The sequence below is a fragment of the Parasteatoda tepidariorum genome, chromosome 9 (genome assembly GCF_043381705.1).
Source record: "Parasteatoda tepidariorum isolate YZ-2023 chromosome 9, CAS_Ptep_4.0, whole genome shotgun sequence".
Taxonomy (NCBI): domain Eukaryota; kingdom Metazoa; phylum Arthropoda; class Arachnida; order Araneae; family Theridiidae; genus Parasteatoda; species Parasteatoda tepidariorum.
This window is the reverse complement of record NC_092212.1, coordinates 85,452,407-85,465,624: the sequence shown is the minus strand read 5'-3', so window position 1 is coordinate 85,465,624 and position 13,218 is coordinate 85,452,407. Positions and strand designations below refer to the sequence as shown.

The 13,218-nt window shown below is 27.3% G+C and overlaps 1 protein-coding gene across 1 annotated transcript in view; it reads right to left on the bottom strand.

The window, feature by feature from the left end:
* LOC107456786 (N-acetylglucosamine-1-phosphate transferase subunits alpha and beta) overlaps positions 1-13,218 on the bottom strand; it is a 59,390-nt gene that overhangs the window by 34,328 nt on the left and 11,844 nt on the right. The window contains exons 8-11 of the mRNA XM_071185894.1: positions 10,789-10,920; positions 9,618-9,788; positions 8,054-8,267; positions 6,815-6,898 (exon numbers count right to left, since the gene is read on the bottom strand). Coding sequence (XP_071041995.1) covers positions 6,815-6,898; positions 8,054-8,267; positions 9,618-9,788; positions 10,789-10,920 — 601 coding nt within the window. The remainder of the gene's footprint in view (positions 1-6,814; positions 6,899-8,053; positions 8,268-9,617; positions 9,789-10,788; positions 10,921-13,218) is intronic.

The window sequence follows — 13,218 nt, the reverse complement described above, 5'->3', positions numbered from 1 at the left end:
AAATTATATGAAGTAGAACATTTCAGAAAACTGATTTTTTTCCCAAACAAAATCTAATATAAAGAATTAAATACAAAGTGCATAATAATAAATACTACATAGTACATAATAATACAAATAATAGTACATAATAATGAAAATATAGTACATGATTAAAGAAACATATATCTAAATTATAAAACTTGATATATCTATAACATAAATTACGTGCACACTAATCTAAATAAATTGTTACATAATTTATTTGGATTATTAGCCCTTCAGGAGTTTATAGTCAAAATTGACAAATACAGCGATGGATGTATATTTCAAAACGAATTTGGCATGACATTTTAAGACAAAGAATGCACAGAAAATTTTCCAATTAAAAAAAAATTACCATATTGAGTATTTTAAAAGACCATAACTTCCATATTTTATTTTAATATTTCTATTGTACTTGATTCCATACTGTACCTTTTACAGAAATATCTATGTTTAAAGATAAACTCATAAATGTGGCAGAAGACCAACATTTAGAATATCAGTTTAAAAGCCAAAATATATCTCATTACTCACGTTCATGTTCCTTCGTCACACGTCTTCAGTGGGCTTAATCCTTAATCAATCTTCAACTGTCAAAATCGGAGAAGGAAAATCAGAGGGGTGAAGAACTAAGATGAAGCTTGGAGAGGGGTGCTAGTTGATTATCCTTTATAGCCTCTTATTTGCAAATTATTTATAACAAGCTGATTATAATGCTGATTAGTAGAGGAAAGCACATGCTTTTTTTGAAAGTTATTATCTTAAAATTTCAAAAATTTATTCTTGATTTAAATTTAAATTATTTAATTTCAGACAATTTATCAAAAATGAAATAAAATAATTCTATATTTACCACTTAATATAAATGGTGTTTTAAAAATCATACATTTCCATGAATTATAACTTAATGTTAGTTAATAATTTTAGTTTGCAGTTATTTAATTATATTTATGTTATGTTATTAATGTTCAGTTATTAATTATTATTAATTTCTTATAAACATTGCGTAATGATTCTTAAATATAAGTTCTCAAAGGTTTTAATGTTGGTTTCAATTTTTCCTTGGTTTACATTTATGCGCATTTTAATTTTTCTTAGTTATGATACTCAACTTATACCAGTTTTATCATTATTTCGATTGTAACTTAATGATGTTAATGTTAAGTTCTCCTAATTGTAGTTATTTAGTTTAATTTACGTACAATGCAAATTTTTATTAATTATAGTGATTTTTTATCAACATTTTGTAAAAAAATTTTAGGAAAATTTTAAATTTTTTAAATGTCAAAAGTATTAATTATTTTGATGTCATGTCATTTAAGCTTATTTATCTCTATCATTTATATTTATTTATTCGTTAATTTACAATCATACTACTGTTTTATTAAAAATATATTTTGTGAATATTTGGTTTATATTTGATTTTTTATTATTTTTCAATCATGGCTAAGCGTGAAAATTTAACTGTAGCATAACTATTATACGAATAATTTCGTAATCTCTTCTTAAAGAAGTAAATTTTAGGAAAATCTGTCTTTAACGGTTAACAACATGCATTAATAATTATAAAAAATACACATGGAAATCGAGAAAAAAAGTTATATATTCATTTATTTAAATCGAAAGCCTTATCTCTTTACAGGAAGGGTTTATAAAATGAAAAATTATGCTCGGGCTTTCAATAGCTGCACAATATATACATTACAGTATATGTCATGCCCTGCGAAAGATTTTATTCGTTGCAAATTTTTCTTGCTGAAAAGTAGAAAATTTTGTATTTGCTGTTATTGTATTTGTTTATTATGCTACATACATACCTTTGAAAAAATTTAGTCAATAAATAATTGTGTCAGTAAGTATTACAAGTAAGTACAGTCAGTATTTTCACAATATAAGGCATATTTTAACGAACTCTCAATCTTTAAAAATGACTTTTCATTTCAAATCTTAAAGATAATAATTAATGTATTATAAAAACTAACAGAACCTTGTTTCTTTATTATATTAATTTCTTTCGTCGCTATTAGGGTATAATATAATCTTTTACTAACAAAAACCTATTTTTTGTATTAATTAAATTATCTTTCCTATTGCTATAAATGCTATAATTATATATTAATTAATATATATTAATGTTATAATTTAAAATAATATTTTAATGTTTTAATTTAAAACTGAAAAATAAATCTTTATTTATTATTTTCTAAAAAAAACCGTCACTGCTTTTGTGCAGCAAGTGCCAGTGCAATAGCCAAGGTGTATACAATCGCCGATGTCAACAGAATAATTTCGTCAACAAAACTTTATGTTAATAAAATATACGAAATAGAATATTGCTTAAAATTAAGTTTCTTTATTCTTAGTTTGCATATATTTCTGGTTTTACATACTAAAGTTAATTATAATTTTGAAAATTTTAATTTTTTACATAATAGATTTATCAATAGGGTGAGATGAACATGTGCGAATCTATATATATATTTCTCTTATACGGCACCCAAAAAAAAGCCTCATTATAACTCCCCGAATGGCAACGTTGGAAAATCGATCAATGATTGCTGCTAAAAATGTCACATGCCAAATCTAGCTAAGGGGGCTCAACATATAGCGCTTTTAAAAACGGAAACAATAACCAGAGTGAGCATTATCAGGTTGTTCAATTCAGATGCATGCCCTAAAAGATAATATTTAATTTAAACTCAATTAGGAATTAATTAATTAATTGAAGTGAGAATGCTTTAAAAGGCCGCTGTTGAATTGATATTTTTCTACTGGGAGCTACCTAAACGTCTAAAAAACGTCTAAGTGTTTGTATTGAATGCATTGAATTTTTTTATATTTCGCGTTTATTTATGCATTGAATTTTCACGCTTTAAAATGCAGAATGTTAGTGAAGCTGCTAGGGCTTTTAAACGTAATGAAAGAAAACGTTATCGAAGAGCCCAAGAAAGTGTTGAGGAATGTTATGGAAGACGTAGATTTCAGAGATCAAGTGCAATAATAACTGTTCAAGATGTAACAGTAGATGTCGAAGAATATAATATTGGCTCAATGACGGAACAATGTAGTTATTGTAATGCTTACTTTTGGGCCAAAGAAAGATATTCTTCTGGCAAATATACGAAATGCTGCCACGATGGAAAAATTAATTTGCCTACACTAATGGACATTCCCGAGTTGCTGCAAAAATTATTAAGTGATAATTCGACTTTGATTTTTTGTTAGTTAATGAAAATCCGAAGAAAATTATATTTTTTGAAAATTTCTCTATAATAATTTTCATTCCTCGGTCTTTGTTATTTTTCAAACATTTTTAAACTAAATGGTACTTTTTGTTCATTTTTGGGATTAATTTTGTAACCCGTAATTCTTAATTCTTATTAATAAAATAAGTCTTCGTGAAAACTCTGTAATAGTTTTAAGGAGTACAACAAATTTTTCAGATTTATTTCTTGTTTAATTGTAAATATTTTTTTAAAACTTCATTTTCATAGGATTTTAACTTTTACATTGTTTATGTTAATGATATTTTTGTAAATTGTTTTCTCTATATTTTTTTAGAATAATTTAAAGTCATTAAATATATTTCATTCAATTTATACTTGAAATTTTTTAAATATTTTAAAAGTATATAACATAATTTCCCAATATCATTAGGTTTTTCAAAAAAAATTTTAAAATTTTCATTAGTCTTTTTCGCTATCTAGCTATCCAATTTTGTTTCGAATAGCTATAATTCGAAAAATAATATTACATTGTTAAGTTAAAAAAAATTATAATAACCATGTATAACATACAATATACTCTAATATACAATACACTCTAATATACAATAAATGTTAGGTTATAATTTTAGAATTAACAATGTGTTTAGATTATACTTCGTTAAATAAGAAACATATTTAAATATGGCACGCTGGAAGATATATATACATATATTTTAATTTGTGTAAATATATATATATTTCCTTTTATGTAAACTTAATTTTTATCTTAGACTAAATCAGATAAATCAGATGACTTGTTAAAATTAAAAGTCATTTTAAAATGAAAATTAATTCCTTCATTTATTTAAATTTTTTTCATCCCTTGTCCTTTATCATGAAAATTGAATTAATTTTTCACATTGGAATAAAGCAGAAAAATCAGAAGACTTGTTAAAATTCAAGGTCATTTTAAAATAAAATTCAGTTTGAGAAATCAGTCTCTTTTACGTCCTTCCTTTGTTTTATTTTTTTTATACCTTGTGCTTTATCATTAAAATTAAATTAATATCATAAAGTTAATTTTAATTTTTTGTATACTGAAAATTTATATTCATGATTAAATTCAAATCTATGTCAGAATCAATATGTAAATCACAAATTATTCCTGATTCAATATGTTTTTGCGAAGCGAAAAACCATTTCATGTCATTATGATTAGAATGCATCCATAAAATGTCTTGCTCAACATTAACAAATTTAAAGGAGTAAAATTAAAAAATTAATTAAATGTTAATGCACTTTTTTTTTAAAAATTTGTTTTCGATTGATAAATCATTTTTTGTTAACTAATTTGTTGCTGTGAATGTATTAGTTAAATCATAGTCATAAACAACGGAAATGATTTAAATAATTACAATTAGTTAATTACAATCTAAATAATGCAACCAGTTTTAAAATATTAGATCGGACGAAGTTTATGACTTTGCATTCAGAACATACCCTTAAAAAGGATAACCCTATAGCCTCGTAACTCTGTGGGGGAAACATTTTGAGCGTGTTAGGTGGGTCATCTTGACCATCATTTTGTAGCAGGTGTTCCTTTGTAATACTCCTTACGATGCCTTTTAATCATTTTGGGGGGAATAAGTTTGTGACGAACCGTACCCGTCATCCTCATTACTCAATAATTCACTGTTTCTGCTATGACACCTAGACTATAAAGGATATGTTCTACATTTTTTTTAGTTCAATTGAAAACTGAAATTTTTCTGTTTATTATCTTAATCAAAAGAAATAAAGACGCTCTGATATTCTAAATTTTTAGTTTAATAAACATCAACAAGCACCGAATCAACTAGAATTTAACAAGAATGTATTTTATTCAATGTTTTTGAATCGTACTTTTGTTTGCTAATATTTTATTTGGTAAAAATTTGTTATTCAGAGATTTATTATTATCTCTTTTCATCCACTTTAAAAGCAATAATAAAGATAAAAGTTGAAAAAAACATTGAAAAATACAAAGGAAAACAGCATGTGCCTTTCATTTTGTGAATGTATATTTATAATTTAAAACTAACTTTACCATTATAGAATTCATTACGCATTTAAAAAGCACAAAAATACATGTTCTCATAACCATGTCTTTTATAATCAAGCAACATTTTTTCAGTATATGTTATTTTTATATTTAGTACAGATAAGTATACATATAAAATATATATTTCAAAAAACCCAAAATATCAAGGAAAAACTCACAGGGTCTCGGTTTTTTCCTTAAAAACCCAGGCTTCTGCAAACACTGATTCTTGAGCACTCAAAGCATGTTAATTTTCATTACCATTTTTTTTTTAGCAAATGAAGATTTATATCATCAAGTATATCTTTTTTGCTTCAGTTTTTCTGGGTTATTTACTCAATATTAAATACTAGTCATTTTCAGTAACCAGCAGGACCACACCCAAAGACTCTGAATTTATATTGCCCTCAGCAACATTGCTCTAAGCGTTGATTTATTGACTTGCTCCTTTTCAATTTATATTGGATAATATATCAGTGATTAAAAAAAAATGTGAACACACATTTAATTTGTAATAATTGCAAAATAAAAGCAATGATAGAGCAACAACAAAAGGCAATGAAAAATAGTGTAAATCAGGGAGTAAAACAGCTAAATAATATTTAAGTAAGGAAATATTACTACTAAAATTAAGAAGGTAAATATTACTACTGAACATAAGAGAGTACAAAATCTACCATACAAAGAAACAAATGAAGATAAGAGAGTGAAAAATACTTTTTTCTTGATGGAAGAGGAGAATTGTTTGTTTTTGTTGCCTTGAATGACATATTGCAATGCTTTTACTATCAAACGGGCTTTCTGATGAAATTTTCAATGTCTTTGCTTATTAGATTTTAGAAGATGTAACCAAACTTAATAGCTCGTTGTTTAACATACCAATTAAAACAATTATGGCTCATTAGAGCCAAAAATAACAGATTAGATAAAAAATAGCATATGAAAGAAAAAATAGGAGATTACAGCAAAAATAACAGATAATAGATTAATTTCAACAATTGAAACTGATCAATAAATTTTAAAATATAAAAATTTCCTTGTTTGTAATAAAAATATACGGGCACAATGTATGCCATAATGAATATTTGAAATATTTCATATTGAAAAATATTTTACCTCATTTTAGACCTACACAACTTTCAAACACATGGTGAAGGCAAAATTAACATCATAATAACAAAATGAAGTTTTGAATATTTGTTTAAAGTGTTACTTTTTAATTATTAACTAAATATCTCTTTTTAATGTTAATATTTTTTCAGTCATATTCTATAGTGATTTAAAAAAAACAAATATGATGAAATATGTTTTTTTTTAACATAGGAATTTTGAAAAACACAGTCATAAAGTAAGTATGAAGTTCATATGTTGAAATGCAGGTCTGAAAAAGCAATTAATATGTTATTATTTTGTATTCGTAGTAAATTTTAGCCAAAATGAATGTGGAAAAAAGTTGTAAGGTAAAGCATAAACATGAGAGAAAAGAAATACAATGCAGGTTAACATATCACAAAACAAAGAAAATAAATTACTTTATCACAATATCTGTCAGCCAGCCAAGTGTCTGCACATTCACTGTTGCAGTATGCTGTATGAAAATATATGACTCAGTTTAAAAAATAAACTTTAAATGCTTTATATCTTTAATAAAAATAATTCACACTTTTAACTTAAATTTCAAAACAGATCCTTTCACTTATACTTACATTTTCTAAAGAAAGAAAGTCAAAACAAAAACGTTAAAAAAAATATTTATATTTATAAGCCTGTAACATTAAAACAACAGATTTTCAACTAACAATCATGCAGCTTTTTAATATTATGAATTTTAAATAACTCCAAATAACCTGGTTTGAAAAGAAAAACATAAATTGTTTTAATGTTCCAAGGTAACAATAAATTTTTCTAAACAGAAAAATGCAAAATAAAAAAATTCTTTAACCTCTTTAAAATGTATACACTATTCTGTATTATAGGGAAACTCAAACTACGGACCACATGCAGCCCCTCGACTGTTGACGTGGGGCTCGTGGAAGCTTCTGAACGCAATGAATTGTTTTTGAAAAATAATGAAAATATAGAATTTTATTTTGTACTATAATGGATTTGTTTTAATTTTTGGTTTTTGCCTGAACTTTATAAATTTTCTTTAATAAAAATATATAATTCTAATTTATATTACTCTAGAAAATATGCTTTTTTTTTTTTTTTAACTTTCACTCAGCTCTAAAGTTTTTTTTTTCTTTATAGCTACCCTTTATATACATATACATACATATTTCAATAAATTAATTATTGTGAAAAAAAGGTTAAAAAAATTTACCTAATTCAAAAAAAAGTATTAGTTTTTTTAATCTTTAAATAAATTCAAATAATTAAAAGTATTTAATTTTCTGCTAATTTAAGTTAAAGGATAAAAAAAAACTTAGTGCTTAGAAAACTAATGTTAATATATAAATTATCATATTTGCCACCAACATGACTAAATACGCATGGAGTCCTTCATTAATCTTCCTGGTGTACAAGTGGCCCTTCATTTAAAAAGGTTGTGCATCCCTACTGTATTCACAGATAAAATAATGTTACAAACTTTAGAAAATGCTAACATGCAAATTTTATTGGAAAAAAAAAATAGTTAACAATAAAAAATTATCCAATATAGAGTTAAGATACAATTTTCAGATGAAATCAATCCTTGAATATTAAAATGTTAGCTTCTGGTTTTTAAAAAAAAAATACCAACCTTTGTTGGAATATGCTTTGATGTTGTGAAAAAAGCTAGTGATTCCGACATCATGATGGACATTTTGGAAGGGCAACATTGGATTATCAGCTGTGCAGTCCCCTCCATCCCACTGACAGTGGGAATTATTGCAGGGCTTATCGCAGTACCCGTCTCGAATCCAGGAAGATGGGCAGCCTTCTGCACAATTTGGCACTGGCCAAGATAAATAAACCTAACAAAAACAAGCTCTCATATAGTATTCTGTCTACTAAGATACTAAAATTTAAAAAAAAGTGATAAAAATGCATTCCTAGATGCAACACATAATACCTAACAATTAAAAATTCCCCCCCCTCTCAGAAATGTATTCTTCTTTGTCAGCGAAACAGCCCCTTGCAAGCCTTGGCTGCCTCATCAGCTGACAAACACCATCACCTACTATCCATGGCAACTCCCTTTCAATTTCTAATCTTTAGGATTTTCAAATAATTTTCGATGTCATTGAGACATCTAGTAGGGGGTCTGCCCCAGGGGCAAGGGGTTCTTAAGGATTCTCATGGCGCTATTATCAGAGCTTTTCCATAGATGGCCCACCCATCTCAGCCTATTACTGCAGATTATTTGGGGCCGCTTATAGAGTTGGTAGAGCTCAATGTTATATCTGGTCAGAAGTGGGGGCCATTTAACATACAACGAAAGAGAAGCGGTGGCGTTTGTAATTTACTTATTTCTGATGAGGAGGTGGGGAAAGGGATGAGCAATGCTTTTGTATGATTCTGAAATCTTCATACATAAAAATACAAAATATATGTAACAAAAAAGTTGAGAAAAAAATTACAACTGTGTAAAAAAAAAAGGATAGAAAAAATTCCCTCAATGAATTTCAAAAATTTTATAAAGTAAATATTGCATTTCGTTTTACGTAAAGTTACCTTTTTATCATATTTGAATCTTGAAATTAAATGACTGCAGCAATCAAAAGACAAAGGGGGGGTGGAAGGGTTTTGTAAGCATGGAAGGTGATTCAGAGTTTGCGTATCTTAAATCATTTTTAGAGTAACTCTTTGTCTTTCCTGTTAAACAGTACTTCTTGTAGGGTGTAAAAATCTTTACTAGTTGCTTAATCTTATCTTTACTAAAAGCAGATTCGAAATTGTAGTAATTTAAATTTTCAAAAACAACAAAATTTAACAAGAAATATAATAAATTTGCACACCAAATGATTTTCCAAAAATTAAAAAAGTAGAGGTAGTATTTAATTTGATAAAAAAAAAAGACTTTGATCAGACAATCTATTATTTGCTCATCTACTTACTTATACAAAGAATTTCAAATCAAGAAAATGTTTTTGATTGAACTGAATGATCCAACACCTGCCTCAAGGAAAATGTAATTTGAATGTCAGTATCATTTTCATTGAATATTAAAAATATGAAAACAGTCATATGAATGAAAAGAAAATTAGGCCTATCGAAACTTTCTTTTCACAACCATTTTTGGCATATTTAGATGTCTGCAATGTTGTGGAATACCATTTTATTATTTCAGAAAAGCTGAAATTATTATAGTCAAAATAAATCACCTTCTGTCCTTTAGTATGGGTATAAAAATCTTCAGGCCACACATTTTTTCCAAAAAGAACGTCATCATTTAAATACAAAAATTTATCAGAAAGATTGGGTATCCTGTGAAGGTGACACTCAATAGCAGGAGAACTGAAAGTAGGGAGATGACTTCCATTTGGGAAGATATCCTGTGGGGGAAAAAAGAAACGAGATGAAGTACGACTTCCGATAAAATAATATAATTTACAGAAATACATTCTTTATGAATAGTACTATTTCTTAATGCATTTAGTCTGACATAAAAAAAAAGCATCTGAGTCAACAGACTGTTTATGTTTTCAGAGTAGACAAGGATGAAATCATTTGTTTAATTAACTGAGAATTAATTTTATTCATTGCTAAATCATAACTTGTAATATTCATTTTGTCCAACGTTAAATCACAGAGCAAGTGAATGTTAATTTTATTTATTTGTAAGTCATGAAACATCTGAAATCTCATTTCATTAATTGTTAAAAAAAATTTTGAACTTAAAAAAATCAATTCCATCTTTCAAAAGTTTTTTTTTGAAAATTTTTCAAATGCTTAAATTCAAATTTTTGAATTCAGAATTAAAAAGAATTAAAAAATATGCAATTGTTGCTGTTTGTTTGTCAATAGATTTAGAAAAATAAATAAACAAAATAATTTGATTTTACCAAAAGTGACAACAGCAGTTTCTGCTAATTATAAGGTTACTTAAAACTCTGATATAGTTCGTCACTATAAAATGCATTTATTATTGAATTTGATGAAAGTAATTCGCTGAGTGTAATGAAAAAAGTATCAATAGCAGCATGACAAATAGGTGGAAGTATGGCTGGAACACTTTTTACTAGATTTATTAGCCTAAATATTGGCTATTGAATTTGTATCCTTTCAAAAAATGTTTCAATAACTCGGATGATAATAAATCAATAGGCAAATTAAAAATTATTGACCCCAAGCAAACCCTAAGCAAATAACTTACAATAAGATATAAGTTTCTGTTTATCTTAGGAATAAAAATCTCAAGGTATTTTAAAATGTGGCATACTGATTGAGGTGGGTTGAAAAAACGAAGTTAAAATGGAATATTGCAGGAACAGATAAATAGAAATAAATTTTCATATTGAGAGAGTGCATTTTTGAAAGTTCACATATACTCACATGATGAGTGATAATCGAGATTCTTGGATTATCCAAATTCAACCAATACGGAATCTGTCCATTTGTTACAATGTAGATGTGCCGAACCCAAGGGGCGTGTTTTTCGAGAGAGCGCAATGAGTATCTGAGCTCCTGAAAAGAAATAATTATACAGTCCTTTATTCAAACACAGATTCTATTCTAGATATAACAAGTAAATTTTTAATAAAAATTTGGTCAGCTTTGGAATATCCTCAGCGGTAGACGGATCATGAGTTGGAGTCCCCCTGCCGTCAGGCTAACCATGGGAGGTTTTCATGGTTTTCCTCTCCATGTAACGCAAATACGGGATAGATTCTTCCAATACTTGATCCAGGAATTCCCTTGTCTTCTGGATCGGGTTCATAACCAACTTATAAATAATTCTTTTTGTGAGTGAAAGCTTTTGTTCTGACTCGAGCTTAACAAGTGAATTGCTTCAGTCCTTACATTCTTGTTATAAGGGAATTCAGCTGTGCATATAAATATAAGACAATGAAATAGTTTAAATAAAACAGTTATAAATAACAAGCTGTGTTCAGATAATTAATTTCTTACTAATAATTCATTTTGTGAGCTTAACCAAAGTATGATTATTGGAGGTTTAGGGCTAAAGTGTAATGTTAATTTTATTTTGACGGCTACAATAAATCACTGGCAGGTAAAGTTTGAAACAAAGGGGAAAAAATGGTGAGTAAACTCTGAATATTAGCATTAGATAAAGTTACCAAGTATTTTACAGTCATGATAGCTGGAAAATCTTCTGAAAATATTTTGTTAAAAACTTTGCTGGAAACTATTTTGTTAAAATACTTAGTCACTAAATCAGTACTATTTTTGAATAATTGTATTTCAACAATTGTGATGTTCCTGAATGGGGAGAAAAATTAAAGTCTTTTGTCTCAATGAGATAATTTCAATTTATGCTTTTTGAAATCTCAATGGAACAATGCATATTTCACAGGGTAAATAATAACAATCTTATTCAGCTAGACATAACTTGAAATTTAAAATGAGCAATATATAACTATCAACACTTAAATGAAATAAATACTTGAGTTAAATTTACTGATTTAATTAAAATAAGTAAAGAATCATATAAAGAAAATTTTAAATAGAACTAATCATAATATTTTAAATATAAGCTTCGATTATTTTAACATCAAAAGTACATAAATAAAGCAATAAAGCATAGATATAAAGCATAGATAGAGAAATAAGAAGAGAAATAAAGCATAGATATTTAATAAATGCTTGCAATTTTCTCTCTATATGTATATATATATATAAATAGGGGAAGGTAGGATAATACCTGTTGGAGCTAAATTTTTCTACCTAGGAACATTTACCAAGATACTCATTGTTTAGTTGTGTACATTCTCAAAAAGTCATAGATGTACTACTTTTTTCATAAATGATTTTTCACCCGACTAGTGTGATAAAATTAGGTGCACATGTTAACTTAAAGGGAAATTTAAAAATATTAGAATTTCAGTGAAAAAGTAGCTTATATTATATAAGACAATTTAGAAAAATTATGCATGTAATTTTCAAGGGGCGAGGGACAGTCGTCCCCTAGAATTTCTTGAGGGCCCAATCAAAATTCTTTACAAAACTAAATAGCTCATTAACTATTTTTTAAAAAGAAAATATAGCAAAGAATTTCTTTACATCTATATAAAAACTACAATTTTGCTTGAAGTCTCTTCAAAAATTCTACCAAACATAAAACAAGGATTTTTACACCTTAGAAAGGGGCCCATAATAAATTTTGTCTTCTTCTGCTGCACTGCAGCTTTTGTGGGCCCAGCAGACACAAATGAAGGGGGGAAAGACACCTGATCGAGTCGTACCTGATCTTACCCCACAAGAAGAGGTTGTCAAAACAAAACAGAATAGTACTACTATTGACAGGGTTGCAAAAAACCCACCTGCCCAATAAAACCCGCCCGGATTTTACTGGGTAAAAACCACTGTGAAAAACCCAGTAAAACCAAACCTAAAGTGGGTTTTAATTGGGTTTTTCTAAGATTGATTTCTTTTTTTATCCTCTGTTATATTAAAGAGCTATTCTATTGAAATATTTATTCAGTCTAGCCTAAAAAAATTAGCTTATAGTGAAAAAACTAATTGTGTTGGAGACTGGAGAGTCACCTTGTTGACTAGATTTGACTGTATGGTCATTGATTATTCAGTGCAATTTATTCGATTTCTATGCAAATAAAGAATGTTCCTCAAATATTTTTTAAGGTTAAAATATAAATAAAAAGTATTCCTGTGTTAAAATAAGTTTCAAATGTGCGATGCATGTGAGTACATATAACATTTTGCATCGTGATGTCAGAAGAAACTTTTTTCTGACTTTCACATCAATTTATTTGTATTAATTATCTGTAGGAAGTCAATTTATAA